The following is a 15,901-nucleotide window of genomic DNA, read 5'->3' on the forward strand; positions in this document are numbered from 1 at the left end:
AGTCTCTAGGAAACAACCAGAGTGACAAGGGAAGGCCACCCCGAAAGATAGCCACCAAGGACCAGAATATTAGATATGAATAAGAATATTCAAATAATTAATACCAGTTAGAAACTAAGCTCATGGATTGCTTGAAAGAGCAAAAATATTCAAAATCTTCAGGAAGTTTGGGGAACACAGCACAAAGCCATGTCAGGATAGAGTCCCCCCACTGTATTTCACAATCACAAAGTTACAAATGGCTGTAATGGACACGTTAGGGCTTTAATGACAGCGAAATGAAATGGTCGGACAAAAATACAAAATCTGCCAAAGTCGGAACCTCAGTGTCCTGGTTAGGACTCCAAGAGAAATGTGTTATAAAATCATGCTAATTAGAGATCATGAAACATGATCATTCCTTTCCTTGTTAAGCTAGAGTATCATAAAGGAGTCTATTTTTAATAATATTAGAAATATTTCATGTATTTAAAGTCTATAAATCTAGAGAAAAGAGAAGATAAGTTTTTAATGTGAATCTCTATAATAAAAACACTAGTTTCCAATTAAGGATTTTTATTTAAAGAAGCCAACTTGCTTCTGAAACTAATTAAACTATACAGATAGTAACACAACAAAATTTCATAATCAAAAAGCATCAGCCCAATCACCTCTCCTAATCAAAATCACTACTTTATCATGCCTGGACATAAAGAGGTTTTCAAGCAGGCCTATCTTCAACTGTTTTCAGATTTTATGCAGAGGAAAAAGCCCGTATTTTACTGAAAGGAGCAAGATTAAACAGAACCAGTAGAAAAGGAAAACACCGCTCAGAACTGCAGTTCATTTTCTTTTCAAACGATTCATATCAATTTTCTGATGATTTCACAGTGTAGCTTTGTAGATTACATATAATATAATAATATGTGTAGATAATTATCTTCCTTTAAAAGAAACAGACACACTGATCAGGTAGATGTGACTAAACTCGGACAAATACTACCACGATGCACACGGCAGCAAAGTCTTCCGAACTCTCAGTCCTGAATTGGCCTCATGAAGTCTCAATGCTTCCCTTTTATCAAGGACTTCGATACCACCGTCAGATTGCTTCCTCAAATGATTACTAATTTACCAGATTAGACAAGTCTTGATCAAAGTCTTTGTCACACTCATAAGCAAGCAGAGATATTTTTAAAATAGTTTAAATATTGAAGAAAAAAAAAGAACTGGTTGATCTTTTTACATTCTGTTGGATAGTTTTAGCTACAACATGTACTATTTTAAGAAGACAATCCACACTGCCAACATCAGAGTAGGTCAAAGCAACCCTAACGGCACACTTTCTTTACAGAAGTGAGAATTTTCTCTTACAGGAATGAAAGGAAGTGCTGGGTACACTTTTATGCTATTAGTCCCCCCAGAGATGTAGCAGGGACAAAGATGCCTCACTTCCATTACCTGCAGTAACTGCTCCAGAGTGGCAGCACAAAGCTATCAAGGAGCACTTGAACTAATTTGCCCCAAAATGTTTTCAATGGCAATACTGAAGCAGCTGTTCCTTTCACTGAAAATACCTTTGCATTAGTGCATACAATCATAGAATCATTTTGGTTGGAAAAGACCTCTAAGATCGTTTAGACCAATCACTAACCCATCATCACCTTGCCCACTAAGCGTGTCCCTGAGTGCTACATCTACACGTCTCTTGAATACCTCCAGGGACTTTTGAACTCTACGCACATATTCTGTTAACATTTCCAGACTATCCTAAGAGTTCCAAAACAACTGTGAAACAGGAGTGGATTCATTACAAGCATAATACAAGGAATCCTTTATGTAGGATTTTCCATGTGTGCACAAAAAATATTTCAAAAGCTATTCCTTCCATTAAAAAGTTCTTAACATAGACCTAACTTCAGTCAATAATGAAATCAATAGCAGTATCAGGAATCAAAATTAATACTCCCTGAAGTTTAGTGTTCATGCTCGTAACTCCTCATAGCTTTATTCTCACTATCCCATTCAAATGTAAATGTTATTAAGGAAAAGCACTTTTCATGTTCCATCCAGAGATACTTTCTTTATACTGCACTTCCTATGATTCCCAGCTGCAGAGTGGCACTGATAGCCTAAAAGTACAACATAGTAGTAGATAGATAGTAGTAGATGGCCTAAAAGTATTTCCTTGGTACATATAAGCAACAGACAATACTAAAAATTCCATATGCCTAGACATGCAAGTTTCCAAAACTGACAGTTATGACCTTTTCCAAGCCGGCTAAATTGGTGGTTGCACTGTGCAATCATTTGTGTATTTCTGGTACTCTATTATAATGCAGTAACTTAAGAAATTATCCTAAATTCAATCTACAAAATTATGATATTTTCTATCAAACTGTGGATGAATAGAAATCTAAGAAGTTAGTTGGCTTTGCTTCCATTATTATTTTTACTAAGGTGGGCAGATTGTGTTGTTTTTTTGTTTTGTTTTGTCCTGGGTGGGGGAAGGGAAGAATGTGCTTTTTTGTTTTTTATTGTTTTTATAATCTTGCTCCCAAAGCACCCTTACTTCTGTCTTGTTTCATTACCACACAACTTTTTAGCTGATTGACTTTACAGTATTCACATGTGATACGCAGGTCAAATCAAAACGGAACAAAATCCCAAATGCATTAGTTATCTTAATTTAAATTTATTTTAACTTTATTGATAATTTTGCATTAGGGAGACTTGAATCTTACGGTTAAAACACACTTGAAAGCAATTAGGAACCATATGACCGCATTCTAGCATAAAGAACAAAAGCAACTGACAGTTCCAAGATTAAGCCACAACCACTCAGTTTAAAACAGAAATATTTTTACCTTATTTTTTAAAGGTTGTGTCTATCTTAAAAAAAAGAAGTGTAATATGGGGAACGACACAATGCTTCTTAAAACACAGCGATACCCAGGGACTCTCACTCTCTCTTTAATGATCCACTGCTCTCATTCAGCTGTCTTTCTTTTTTCAAATCTTTACATATGTGACAGCTCTCAAAAGTAGACCATAGACCATCTGGCATTTTCAGAGGTGTAACTTGTGCAAATTCAGCTCTACTGGGAACACAATGCTATCTTCTGCCTGCGTTATAAAAGATACAATAGAATGTAGAACTTATGAGTTGTTTTGAATTATTCATTTTTTGCCTGTATATTCAAGAAATTTTACAAACTCTGCATTTTGTACTACATAATCACATGCGTTAAAGGTACAAAGAAACTTTTTGACACCTCTTTTCTACAGAAAGATGGCATTTTGTTTGATATGTGAACATTCAGCGCCTGTTATATCATTCTAAACAGGCCGTGTGCTGCTACAAAAGATCCCATTTTACACTCTATGTATGAGCAAAAATTTTATTCTCGATAGTCAGTAACAGCAATACACATCGAAATTTCAAATATGAGTTGGATGAACATTCAGCATCTTCAAATTGGGATGGCGTTGGTCACAGTATATGTCAAAGATTTTTTTTTAATTCCTTGCACAACACAGAAATACTGTCAGTTTAAGCATCCACAGTGAATAGTTTCAAATGTACTAAAAAATACTGTGCTTTTTAGGTTAATATGTTTTTAATCTTTAGCAAAACCGGTACATTTAAATCAATATTTCATGCAGTACTAACACTAGTGGATTTTCAATAAGAATGATAAATACTGGATTAATGATTCAATACACTGAATCTTTTTTGATAGAAAACTACCAGATAATGTAGCTAGTAATAACTATACATGAATCTGCTGCCTGTGGAAAAGCAATAAAAAGGCAATATATTGCTATAGCATACAATCTATTAGCGTGTTTCACTGCTCCCTTGTCATTGCAAACTGGGCCTTAACACAGTCACTTCTGCTCTTATTTAATTGTGTGGTTACTATCTGGTGAATATTCACATACTAAACATGTGCTGTGATTCTGCTGGTTTTGGATGAAGTAAATATGCACATTCTGCCTGTAAAATCCTAAAATGGACACGTATGTCCACTGACAGTACACTGTTTATACCTCCACCAAATAACAGCTACTCTTATGAGAAAAATCCCGATGTATGCATTTAACAGAAAAATGTATGTAAACACAGGGAAATGCTCATCAAAAAGAGGACAGTTTAAGCTATCATTAGGGATTTCAGATGAAACAAAAAAACCAAACATGCACAGAATACAGGCTCCTCAGAGTCAAAGCGAATCAAAAGAAAGCATCAGGAGGGAGAGAAAAATTGAGACAGCTAATTAGTAGCCTAATCACATCAAAAGCAATTCCAAGGCAGCTGATACAGATGCCCGTGGAGTCTGATAGGCTGGCTGATGCCACCGATGGAAAAAAGTACTTTCCAGTTACATCCTGGGCATCTGACTACACACCCAGAGAGGTAACAGTGCTTATTTATTTTCTTCGTTCATGACAGATCAGTTCACGACATCAGATCAGGATAGAAAGGCAGTATTTTTCCAGGTGGACAAGGGTGGAACAAAAATGTACAACTGCTGGGTGTAAAAAAATATAACCTTTGGCATTTTCAAATATTGGGAAAATACAAAACAGGATTTCAGTTCAGAATATTCTTCGCATTTCTCTGCCTCCCCAAAAAAGTTGTGGTGACAGTAAGCAGATGAACTCCTTTAGAAGCCAGATAGGTCCTGCTTTGGTCTGCTAATGCTGAAAGCCAGGATCTACATGCTAATTTGATCTTGGGAAATTGTTTGATCTCAGTGGTAGCTGCTCCTGCTCCCTCCGCATAGATCACACTGAAGAGGCCACATGCAAAGAAGGTAAGAATCAGGCCTCTGTTCCTTATCAGTACTTCTTCATAACACAAACCCAAGCTTGAGGGGAAAAATAAAGCACATGACAGATAGTCATGGATTGTACAGTAAAACCAGGAACTGCTTGTATTCTAGAGTAAAATTAAGGTAATTCCACATTGCTTCTGGAAAAGACATAAATTCCTGAAATATAAAAGGCAACATTTCAAACTGACTAGAAAAAATCTCACCTTTTCAAAAACCTTACAAATTATATGTATGCATTTATGTGCTCAATAAGCATTACACTGCAGTGAAACTGGGAAAACTCAAATATCTCAGTCTCTCTCCCTACATTTTAACTAAAATCCTGACTAGTCTCTATGTGGATCTTCAAACTACATCAATAGTTTCCTCTGCGTAGCTATCCAGAATATTAACATTCAGATTACAAGATGTGCCTCTGAGTCAACCTGTGAAGTGGCTTTTGTCAGCAATTATTTTTGAATATTTTCTAGGACATAAATGGCACATACTGCAGCTTCCATATCGTAGAAAGCATACATTAACTAAATAACAAGGTACCATCAAGGTACAATCTATCTTTTAAAATCAATTTTTCACACTGAATTTTTTATACCATGCTGACTTTACAAGGAAAACAAAGTTCCAACTAACGGCATCAACCACTTTTTTAGAACTGTTTCTTGTAAGACACGAGGACATCTTCAAAATGAATACAATACATTATTATGAAACAGGATGCCCTTTGTAATGAAAATACTGTAGTAAAAATGCTGGTATGAGTTTTGCAAGACCCACACTGAGAACACTTTGTTAAAATATGCCTGAGAGCATCCAGGGAGAGCCAGGTATAACAGAAATGGGGCTGGAAGGGGACAAAGGGAAAAGGCATTTTATCCTGTCAGCTCTCAATCTGAGAAGGGCCAACGAGAATGGCATGTGTGTATGTGTGTTTACAGGTTGAGAAGGCGACACATGTGCACAAGAAGGTGGCAAAGTACTCTTCAATCTGTGCAAAGACACCTGCAGTGCCTTCCTCTGGAAGCACCGCGGGATCTCGCACATTGTTTGAAGAGTTTCAGAAATTGTTTAAAGACATCTTTGACATACCCCAAAAGAAGCAGTTACCACAGGGAAGCATGAAAAGGGCCAGCAGCCAGAGGTTTACAAAGTTGATAGGCAACTGAACACGTGGAGTGAATTTCTGTATTTACAAATCCTCTTCCCTGAAGTGTTTTCTCAAAACGAAGAAATGCCTGCTGATTCTTTTAATGACAACAACATCCAATTTTTCATCGTTGCTGGATTGAGTAAAGCCTTCTCATTTTTTTAATTACCTGTCACCTAACAGCTATCTCAAAACTCCAAACATCCTTTTGTCTTCTAATTACCATTAGGTTATCAGCAAATTCTGCTTCTTTATCAGAAACAAATCTTGCCACCATTAGCAGAGTTTTTTGGTGAGACTGAAAATATCAGCATCTATAATAAACTTTGCAGACGATACAAAATTCTTTCTAGAACATAACACAGAAATAAAAACGATTCACATAATACAGTGATTGTTCTGCTACATCTACATAAAGTGGGACCCAGCTCTCTGCAGAATCACGAGAACAACAGCTGTAGCTTGCCATAAAAAATCCTCAAGAACCCAAACATAAAACAGGCCATTGCAGGTAACAAGCACTTGGATTTCTGGGAAACAGATTTCTATATAAAGCTGTGTTCAAAAGTAGGAAATTTTACTTCAAGCTTTCCCTTTAAAACAATTATCCACCCATTTTCTACCTCATATGTTATGCTAGGGAACTGGAAAAGAACTTGCAGAGTATTTACTCTTACGTATCACGGCATTCCAACTACTTACAGAGTGGAAGTCATGGCAGAGACATGTACAATGCCAGATTAATTTATGGTGATTTTTTTCTATGTAGGTAAAATGCTTATGTATTTCTTCTTATGTTTTCCACACAGCTTACTTAGAGGCATAACGATTTAGTTTATTTTTTGGTTGTTCCTGTTAAATGTTGTTTTTTAAGGAGCGGTGACTTATAAAAACTGGATATGAAAACAAAATGATGCACAAAATAAGAATCAGGTAACTAGGTTTTTGTTATTTCTGAAGTGGCAAAAGTGATTTATTCCCTGACCATAAATAATTGGTAATTCAGTAAGCGTAAAGACATTCCCCAAAGCTACAAAAGATACAAAGGGGTGCAAAACCAACACAATCCCATCTCACTGAGGAACAGCATTGTTTGCTTCTGGAGCTCTAATTTTGAAAAGAAGGTTAATTAACCACCAGACGCAAAAAAATAAAAATAAAAAAAATTGGCATGACAATCACAGCACTTGGGCAATTAGTACGTATTACAACATATGGTTATACCAATGCATAAAGGTGCACAGGAGTCCCATGAAACTAATGCATTAAATCAAATATTTGGAAGAGTTTTGATGCCTCTCACCATTGTGTTACTTGTTCCCAAATCAAACAAACTTCAAAGAGAAGCTACAAACAACAGGATATATCTTGCTGGGTTTTGCTTCATAAGCGGCACAACAGGATGTATCAGACAGGAGAGATAACCTGAATGTCATTAATAGCCACAGGCTGTACCAGTGCACAAACAGGTCCTCTTGGCTCCAGCATCTTCTACTCCCTTCCTCCATAGGCCAAAAACCACAGACAAACTAGTCATTGTTGAACTATGGGAAAGAAGATGGAATGGTGAGGCAAAGAGCAGAGCTGGCTTCACAGCCAAGCCCTCTCAGCACTCACCTTTGAGAGAGAAACACCCAAAGGTCGGGTTTATTCACCACTGACCCTACAAACAAGATTTCCTAAGACTCCAAAAAATGTTGCAGCTCAGATGTCTCTAGCCCTTGCTCTTACTGCTTTGTCTTGAATCATCTCTATAATTCTAAACACTTCACAGTACTGCTATCAACAAAATTAATGAGATGCAGAAGGAAAGATATAGGAGTACAAACAAGACAACAAAAAAAGAATGGAGAATGTGAAAAGGTGGTGAGTAAGGCAAGGAAACAAAAGATTGTTACAAAAATAGTAACATATAAATTGGTATCTGATATTCTGACCTCTCTGCTGCAATCCCTGTGCTATTATTTCTAGCAATCTAGAGCTGATGCAAGGTTTGGCATCAGCTATTGAGTACCAGAAATCCAAAGGAAGAAAGAAGTAAAGCACAGCAGCCAGGCGAACAAAACAGGAGAAGCAAATGGGCAGTAGCCAAAAGGAACATGCAAAAACTTGGGATTTTACATTACTAAGCCAACAGCAGGGCAAAAACATCAAAAGGAGCAGATAGTAAACACCCAGAAGAAGACAGCACTGGAGGCAAAGAGTAGAGGAAAGGGAAAATACAGGATGAGATGAGCCCCTTTGGTCTGTGAGGGCAGAAAAGAAGAAAAAATGTAAGTAAAATCCACTAGAGATGAAGCATTCCCTACAAACTTTACACATAAGGAAAGAATTAAATGATAAGCCATTCATCAATAAGCAATGAAATAAAATGAAGATCGTACTTGCACAGTGATTCAGATAGAGTTGAAACAACAGTTCGCCTTATGCTAAAGGTCAGAGAGGCTCCAGGAGCCTAGGCCAGCAATCAGACACATTCAGCAACAAATGAATGATGGAAAATGGAAATCCTATGTCAGCAGCAACTGGATGCGAGATGCACAAGAATAGTTAAGTTAGTCTTTGCTACAGAGTGGTTGATTAAGAAAGTGACTGTCAGTGAGAAAAAAAGTGGAAACACAGCAGAATGTACCAGGTGTCCAGTTCCCAGCCCAGAGAAAACAAAATCGGAGGAGAAAGAGGAGCAAGATGTATCTGCACAGTGTCTGCATTTCTGCCTGCTGCTCATGCACACAGCCCTTACAGAAGAGCAAATGTCAGAGTGCTGACCGTGCCTGATGAAGACTGAACTTCCTGTAAAAACGATGCACTAAGTTTCCTGAAAGGAAGCCAAACATGAGCTGCTCAAACAATTCACAAGAAAGCCCTGATATCAGAGTCACACAGTTGCAAATCTGCACTGCTAAAAAAATACAGCGTCACATTAATAATCACCAGTGACAAGCACAAAAATTCAGAGAAACAGCCATACTAATTTAAAGGAGAAAGTACCAGATTGTCTGAGGGAAAAGGTAAATTGTCTTAGTTGTATAAAATCACCCATACAACTTTTTTTTCATTTCACCCTGCAACTGAGCTAAAACTCTGATTCTCCTTTCTGTTCATGAAACAAGATATAAATCTCTGTGAAATTATTATGCTCAAACCATTTCAATATAGTAGAGGCCAGTAGCACTTGCAAGTCCTTATGCTACAAAATTGATTGAATAGCAGTAGAATACTGGGTTTTATCTCTAACATACAGAAAGCGAATTTTCTTATTTCAACATGTTCAAAAGCGTTCAGCATACATGTGGAATCGTTTTCGTTCTCTATTAAATATTAAAAATACTTCTTTCAACTTATAAAACTTTATTTAGTTCACCTACTATTTAGAAATACTCCTATAGCATTTAAATTCAGATGAGGCCCATGCTTTGAATTGGGATCTTTTACGATAAAAGCTTTTCCTTTGTCTTTTATATTTCCTTTTATTTGGGGGAAAAAGAAAATTCATTTGCACACTGACCACAATTACTTTTTTTAAATAGAGTGCAGGTAGAGTAGTGAAATTTGCGCTATGTCAGCTTTATTCTCTATACTGAAAAGTACCCACTTGCATGTCTAAGAACTCTTGGTTAGAAGGTTTTGCATATAAGCAGAAGGACTCCTAAGATCAAAACAGCATTTTAAATGAAAACATTACGATTTAAAGTTAAACCAATGCTTTTTTGTCATTTCACAATTCAAGAGCTTCAGTAAGTCACAGCACACGCAGGAGCCCTTTCTTCCCCAGAAGCATCAAAAGGCCAACAGCAACCGTCATTCTACAGCAACTACACTACGTGCAAACAACCTTCCTCTGCTTTTTACAAAAGGCTTCAGTCCCACAGAAATATTCAGCAGCATCAGCAGCTCAAGTAGGATGGCCATCAACAAGCCAAACTGCTGTCTCCATATCTTCGTGCTGTGCAGCTGTTTGGCACTGAGGGAACACCTCAGCCTCCCTCACATTTCTTGGTCTCAAGCAGGAAAGCTTTTAGGAAACAACAGAACATCTGCCAAAAGGACACAACTGCAGCGTTTTTGACACATCCTTATCCACTCTACTGAAGTTTCATGCCATCTGCCATTTTACTTTCGCTGCTACCAAAGCCTTGCCTCTAGGAATTAATGCCAGCACCCTTTTTGTTATTGTCCCTCCACCATAACAAGTTACGTATTACTGTGCCACACTGTTTTCTTAGGTTGCTGGGATTAACAGAATACAATAGGAACATCCCCCAGGCTACCTTATATTTAATTAGTGTCCTGCTAATTTAGACAGAATTCCTGGTTTACTGCCAGCACAGCACTGCCAACTCAGATTACGTAAATACTATCAATAATTTTATTTTTAAATATGTCCTTTCTATTGGCATTCTCAGTTTTGAGTGTTTGTGCTTTTGTTAGAAACTACTAAGATCAAGACCAAGTTAATGCTTTTGTTTTATGAAAATTTAAATCCTATATAATAACATGACATGGGATAAGGGTGCGGTAAAGGAAATGATGCAGAGATGAGAAAAATGGCCTAAAGACAGTAACCAGAACAAGAATGGATCATCCTTTTCTTTCTATTCATAATTTATAAAATATGGAAAAAGGGCATTGAACACAGTTTATTAAGAGTAAGAACAAACCTTCAAAATCCCTCCAATTCGGACTCTACCATGATAGCCACCACATCTCTTCTAGAGATGTCAATAATCCATATTCTTTACTTTCCTTCAAAATTACCATAATTTCTAAAGGAAAGATTTTATGATTATAACCTTCAACTGCCATTCTTTTATAGTATCTGTGTAGATTATTTTTAACACTTTTTAAGTTTTGAGAGCAAAGTAGACCCCTGCCTGTGTAAGAGCTAAGCAAACAAGCTGTATCTCCCTTTCCACAAGGACTTGTTCCACAAATATCTGAAAAAATATTGATAATAGGGGCTATGGTTCTCACCCTATTCCAGCTATCCCAGAAGAATCCCCAGTGTGGATGCAGCTATGTCAATAATAGAAAGTTTTTGGCAGGCTATTTGCTGTTGTTCAACAAGTAAGCATAACAGCAGATGAGGTCTCCCCATTAGAATGCTTTGGTCACAAAGCTGTAAGAGCAGATACCACATAATACACAAATGGTCAAAGCAAACAAACAAAATAGAAGACTTTTTTTTAAATACAACCTGAGTTTATCAATTAAATTATAGGGAGAAGATTCCTTAGGTAGAATGATAACATATGTATGGGAATTAGAAAATCAAGCAGACACAACGGTAAATGAAACAACAAAGGATATAACAAGCAAAGAACAAAATAAGTAACCACCAACAAAATTCCTCCCTTGAAAATTCTCCTTCTGTGTTGCTTCTCCCCCCTGCATCTTTTTGAAGTTAAACACTGTTTCCTTTGTTTTAAATACGAAGCTCTCACTGAATTAAATTTTCCAAGTCTCGAGCCCGCACAGAACAGTTTACAGAATAGCTGCGATGAGGATGGTTACGAAACATGGGGAAGAATTTTATGACTACTTCAGACACACAGAGGTACACTACTAAACACTTTCTAGAGCGGTTTGTATATAGTTCCACTGAAAGGTCTACTTCCATGTAAAAATATATTTCTCAAAACAGAATAGCAGACAAAAGACGCATCTCTCCTAATAAACAGGTGTGCCTTCTAACAAGATTAGGTCTCTTTTTTCAAGGATCTATTTTGGAGCTACCCAGACATGAAGGCAAGCATACTCCTGCTCTACTAAGGAATAGGCAAATGGCATGTACCATTTCCCTGGGGCAAAAACTTGCCCTGAAGGTCAAATCTGACTCACAGGACACATATTTTATAGGCTTGCCTAACAGTTTGCTCTACTTGACTTGTCTCAAAAGCAAACTTCATAACACTTTATGCAAACATTATACAACCGTAAGTCTGAGCCATAAATCAATAAAACTCACTTAAACTTGAGGAATCTCTGTATCAGGAAATAGCTTCTTATTTGAAATTCTGCTGTAATTAATATTAACATTGCTCAATCTTACAATTTTCTCTAAGCAAATGTCACAGTACTTACAGCTTTAAAGTAAAAACATGACAAACAAGATTCTGCATGGACTTTGAGGGAGGCAAGTTGTAAAGTAAAATTTGTCTCTTGTTTCCATGTGCCTCAATACAGAAATTGGCATTTGAAAACTCTTGTGTTAGAATGCTGCTAGAATGCTACTGCTTAGTACTCGTGATCACAAATTTCAGAAGTCACCAAAGCAAACTGTATTTCCAACATGCCAGAGCACTACAGCTCACTTAGGAATACTCAAGGCCTGGGTGGCAAATATTTCATCACTTCCTCCAATCGAACCTCAGTATTTCTGGAAGCATACCTCACCAGTATAATGAGTTAACAAAACCAATATTAGAAGTAGCCTGAGTGACCACAGCTGTTTGACATTTGAATGTTTTTCAAAAAGATCTTTTGGGTCTGGGTCATGATTATTTATTTATTTATTTATTTTTAAGGGAAAACAGGAAACCAGCACAACAACGTGAAAATAGGCCACAGGGCCCTGTTTTTCCTCATCCTTTACAAAAATACCTTCAGGGAAAGGGTACTTGTGGGCAGTGTAGATACTACCAGAATGCAGAGTAAGTAAGCAGCATTCAGACCTTACTTTCCTCTGGATCGCTATTTAAAGAAGAGAAATATTTAACCATAATTACTTAGCTGTGCCTTCTGATGTGACCTTAAGCCCCTCTTCATCTTTTCGTTTATATCAGTAAATACAGCATTCAGAAGATTAGAAACTAGTTTGGCTCTCTACATTTTGAAGAATTAATTTCAGAATTTTGATGCACACACAATACGCACTACTATTTTTCAGGTGTATAAAATTGCTCTGAGTGATCCACAGATGATAACAAAAATAAAACATAAAATAAAAAACAGATGTTTTGCCATGGTTTATGTACTAGACATTTCTGCAAGAAAACAGGTTCCTAAAAGTACAACTTGTATGATGATACTTTCATGTACTTTGTAATTTGGTGGGGCTTCTTTTTTTTGCTAAAACTGGCTAACTGAATACCGTTATTACTGAAAATAGCAGACTGAAACTACACTGACTCATTGCTTTTGTATTCTAACATTTCACACAGAACCCACTCAAGAGTTCTATTATTTTTCCTTTTAAGGAGCCACCACAAACATATTGTATTTTCTTCCCCTATACAAGGAGCTCATCTGGAAAAGAATATTACTCTCCACCGAGGCACAACAGCACAGGGGTTCTGAGACCATACTGATACAACAACTGAAAATATTCTGAAATTAGCATACAGTTGACTTCAGGCTAAAACACAGTCATCTTTACATTAAAGAACTTCACCTTTGTCTGGCACTGCTGATTACCACCATTCAAACCTCTCCAGGCTCAGACCATATAGTCAAATGATGTTCTCATAGTCAGAAGTAATGTAAAACAAAAGGCTTCAGGTAATTCTGGCTACCAGTGATATGCACAACACTGCATCTTTCACGTGGTCATCTGGCACAGTGTAAAGTTCTCGCTGAAGTTTAACTACTGTTCTAAAAACTGATCAGCAGAAGCTAGAATTTTCTTTCTCAGCATGGAGTCACCACAGTGTGCAAACTCCTTACCAGTCACAGTCTGTCATTAACTGTACAGCTTCAAAACGTTCAACCTAGAGTCAAAGTGGAGAGGCAACATGGAAACCTTCTGCATCCTACTAATGCTGCATCAGTGACACTCAGATCACCAATGGCTTCAGAAAACAATGAAGATCCAGTTTTACATGATGAAGGCTGTAATTGTATCTTTCTGACTAGAAATGAAAATTAATGAAAATTAAATGAAAATGCTATGGTTGTATAACAAGGAGGTGTGAAATGTCTTGGATGCAAAACTTTCTCATCTGAGTCATGTCATCACAGAAATTCCAAGAGGAAACCAAAATGGCAAGTTGGGTACACATTCTGCAAGAAAAAAAAACAAAAACAAAACAACACTTCTTTCTGCAGAAGTCTTCCAGGCGGAGACTGGGAAGAGGACATAATCATTATAAATTAGAACTGCAAGAGAAAATGCTTAACAGTGTCAGCAGAATCACCAAATCTGAGGTATATGTGCACCACCTACAAATTGCTGAAAATTACTGGTGTCCTGACAGTCATTTCTTATGGCTTCCTATTTGTATTTCTCAGCCTGCTGCAGGAGCTAATCCGTATTCTTCTCAGCCAATCAGGTGCATCTTCAAAGCAAATTAAATCCAAAGATCCTGAATAGGCCTTATACTTTCTGTGTGTTCTAGAGTTATCTGTTGATGCATCATAGTATTTTATCTACTTATCTTGAAAGAAATTTTTCAAAAATGCATATATTGCTTACAGTCTTACTACAACATGTTGGAATAAAAGATTAATAATAATAAAACATCAGGCTCATATTGATAAGTGTAAGAATAATTGTTTGAGGAATTTTGGAACGAAAGCAGTAGGAGATCTGCCAGGCCAGGGTAAGAGCAACATAGGATAGCTGACTGCTGGAGAAAGGATTAGAAAATCTCTCTGGGAGGGGAGTTTGTATGGAGGTGTGCTTCACACTGCATTAACTTCTACAAGCCAGATTTCTCAAAGACTTGTCTTTTTTTAAGAAGACAATATCAAATACCGCATTCCTGTATTTCAGTGTTTAAGTATTGAATTGATTGAAGTCCTATTCATTCACAGCAACCCCCCCCTCCCCCACCTCCCATTTCTTCACAGCCAGATGGAGAAAATACCTGCGTATATAGGGAACATTATGCAATCACTGCTTGAAGTAAAAGAATACACCCTTCAGACTCAGCAAGATATTTTGAATAATTTCCATTAATCTATTCTACACAACTTCTATACTCACACATTCGGTTACAATGAAAGAAGTCTGTATGTGTCATACTTTGTAACTTTGAAAAGAGCCATTTAAGTTATCTCAAGAACTGGTACTATTTTTTAGACAGTATGAACACAGTTATCTGAAATCACAACCACTGTAAGATGACTGTGCTCTATGAATTATCCAAGAAAAGGTACTTTTGTGTGATTATCACATGGAACAAACAGCTATAACAACAAATTATCTACTTGTTTGCAAAAACAGCCCCAAACCCAAGCTTGCATAACTACAGAAATCACCCACATAGCCTGCTGGATAAGGGAATCTCCAAATATTAGAATTAAATAAATCACTATTATAAGTAAAAACATCCAATGTAAAATATATAAAACAAATATATATATATATATATATAAATCTAATTTCAGTTTTTAATAAAACAAAATGCAAGAACGTACTAATAAAAGTGTGAGCATGAGAACACACAAAATTGTTTAATTCCCACAGAGCTGAATGAAGCATTTCTTTCCCTAAAGAACCACTCTTATCAGGAGGCTGCTTCCTGGAGGAGAAAGAGGCAATTGAAGCTAGGAAATGATGGATAGCAATGACCTTTCTATCTGTAAAACATGGGCATATTTTAGGTATTTAATCTTGAGAATTGGATTATTATTAATCAATTATTCATGACAATTTGAATCTATGGTAGATGTTTTTTGTTTTCTTAAATATCACATAGCTAAGGTCCTGCATGAGACCCAGAAATGAGATTAAATCCTCACAAGCAAATAGTGTTGGCACTGGCATTTTCTTCTCTCCTAAGCATTCCTTCCCCTACGTAACAGCACACACTGCCAATTACCTACCCTCTACCCTCTGTAGAACTTTTTACTAAACATTCTGAAATTCATCTTTACCGCTTTTTTTTTTTTTTCTTAAAGGACAAAAATATGTTTTCTGAAGAACAAAGCAGGTCATTGTGGTAATGCAGGGCAGCAAAAACTCCTACGGTTTCATTCCTGTTGCCAATGGTTA

The 15,901-nt window shown here is 36.8% G+C and overlaps 1 protein-coding gene across 9 annotated transcripts in view; it reads right to left on the minus strand.

The window, feature by feature from the left end:
• The window catches only part of MDFIC (MyoD family inhibitor domain containing), a 47,820-nt gene that overhangs the window by 15,387 nt on the left and 16,532 nt on the right, over positions 1-15,901 (minus strand). The window contains exon 3 of one of the 9 annotated variants that reach the window (XM_085530298.1): positions 2,999-3,105. The exons of the other annotated variants lie outside the window; for them this stretch is intronic. Within the exon in view, the coding sequence (XP_085386424.1) occupies positions 3,095-3,105 (11 nt within the window). The 3' untranslated portion in view covers positions 2,999-3,094. Of the gene's footprint in view, positions 1-2,998; positions 3,106-15,901 lie in introns of those variants that run through there. 9 annotated transcript variants of the gene reach the window in all.

This window comes from Coturnix japonica, chromosome 1 (genome assembly GCF_054131305.1).
Source record: "Coturnix japonica strain WE chromosome 1, WE-NBRP24, whole genome shotgun sequence".
Taxonomy (NCBI): Eukaryota; Metazoa; Chordata; class Aves; order Galliformes; family Phasianidae; genus Coturnix; species Coturnix japonica.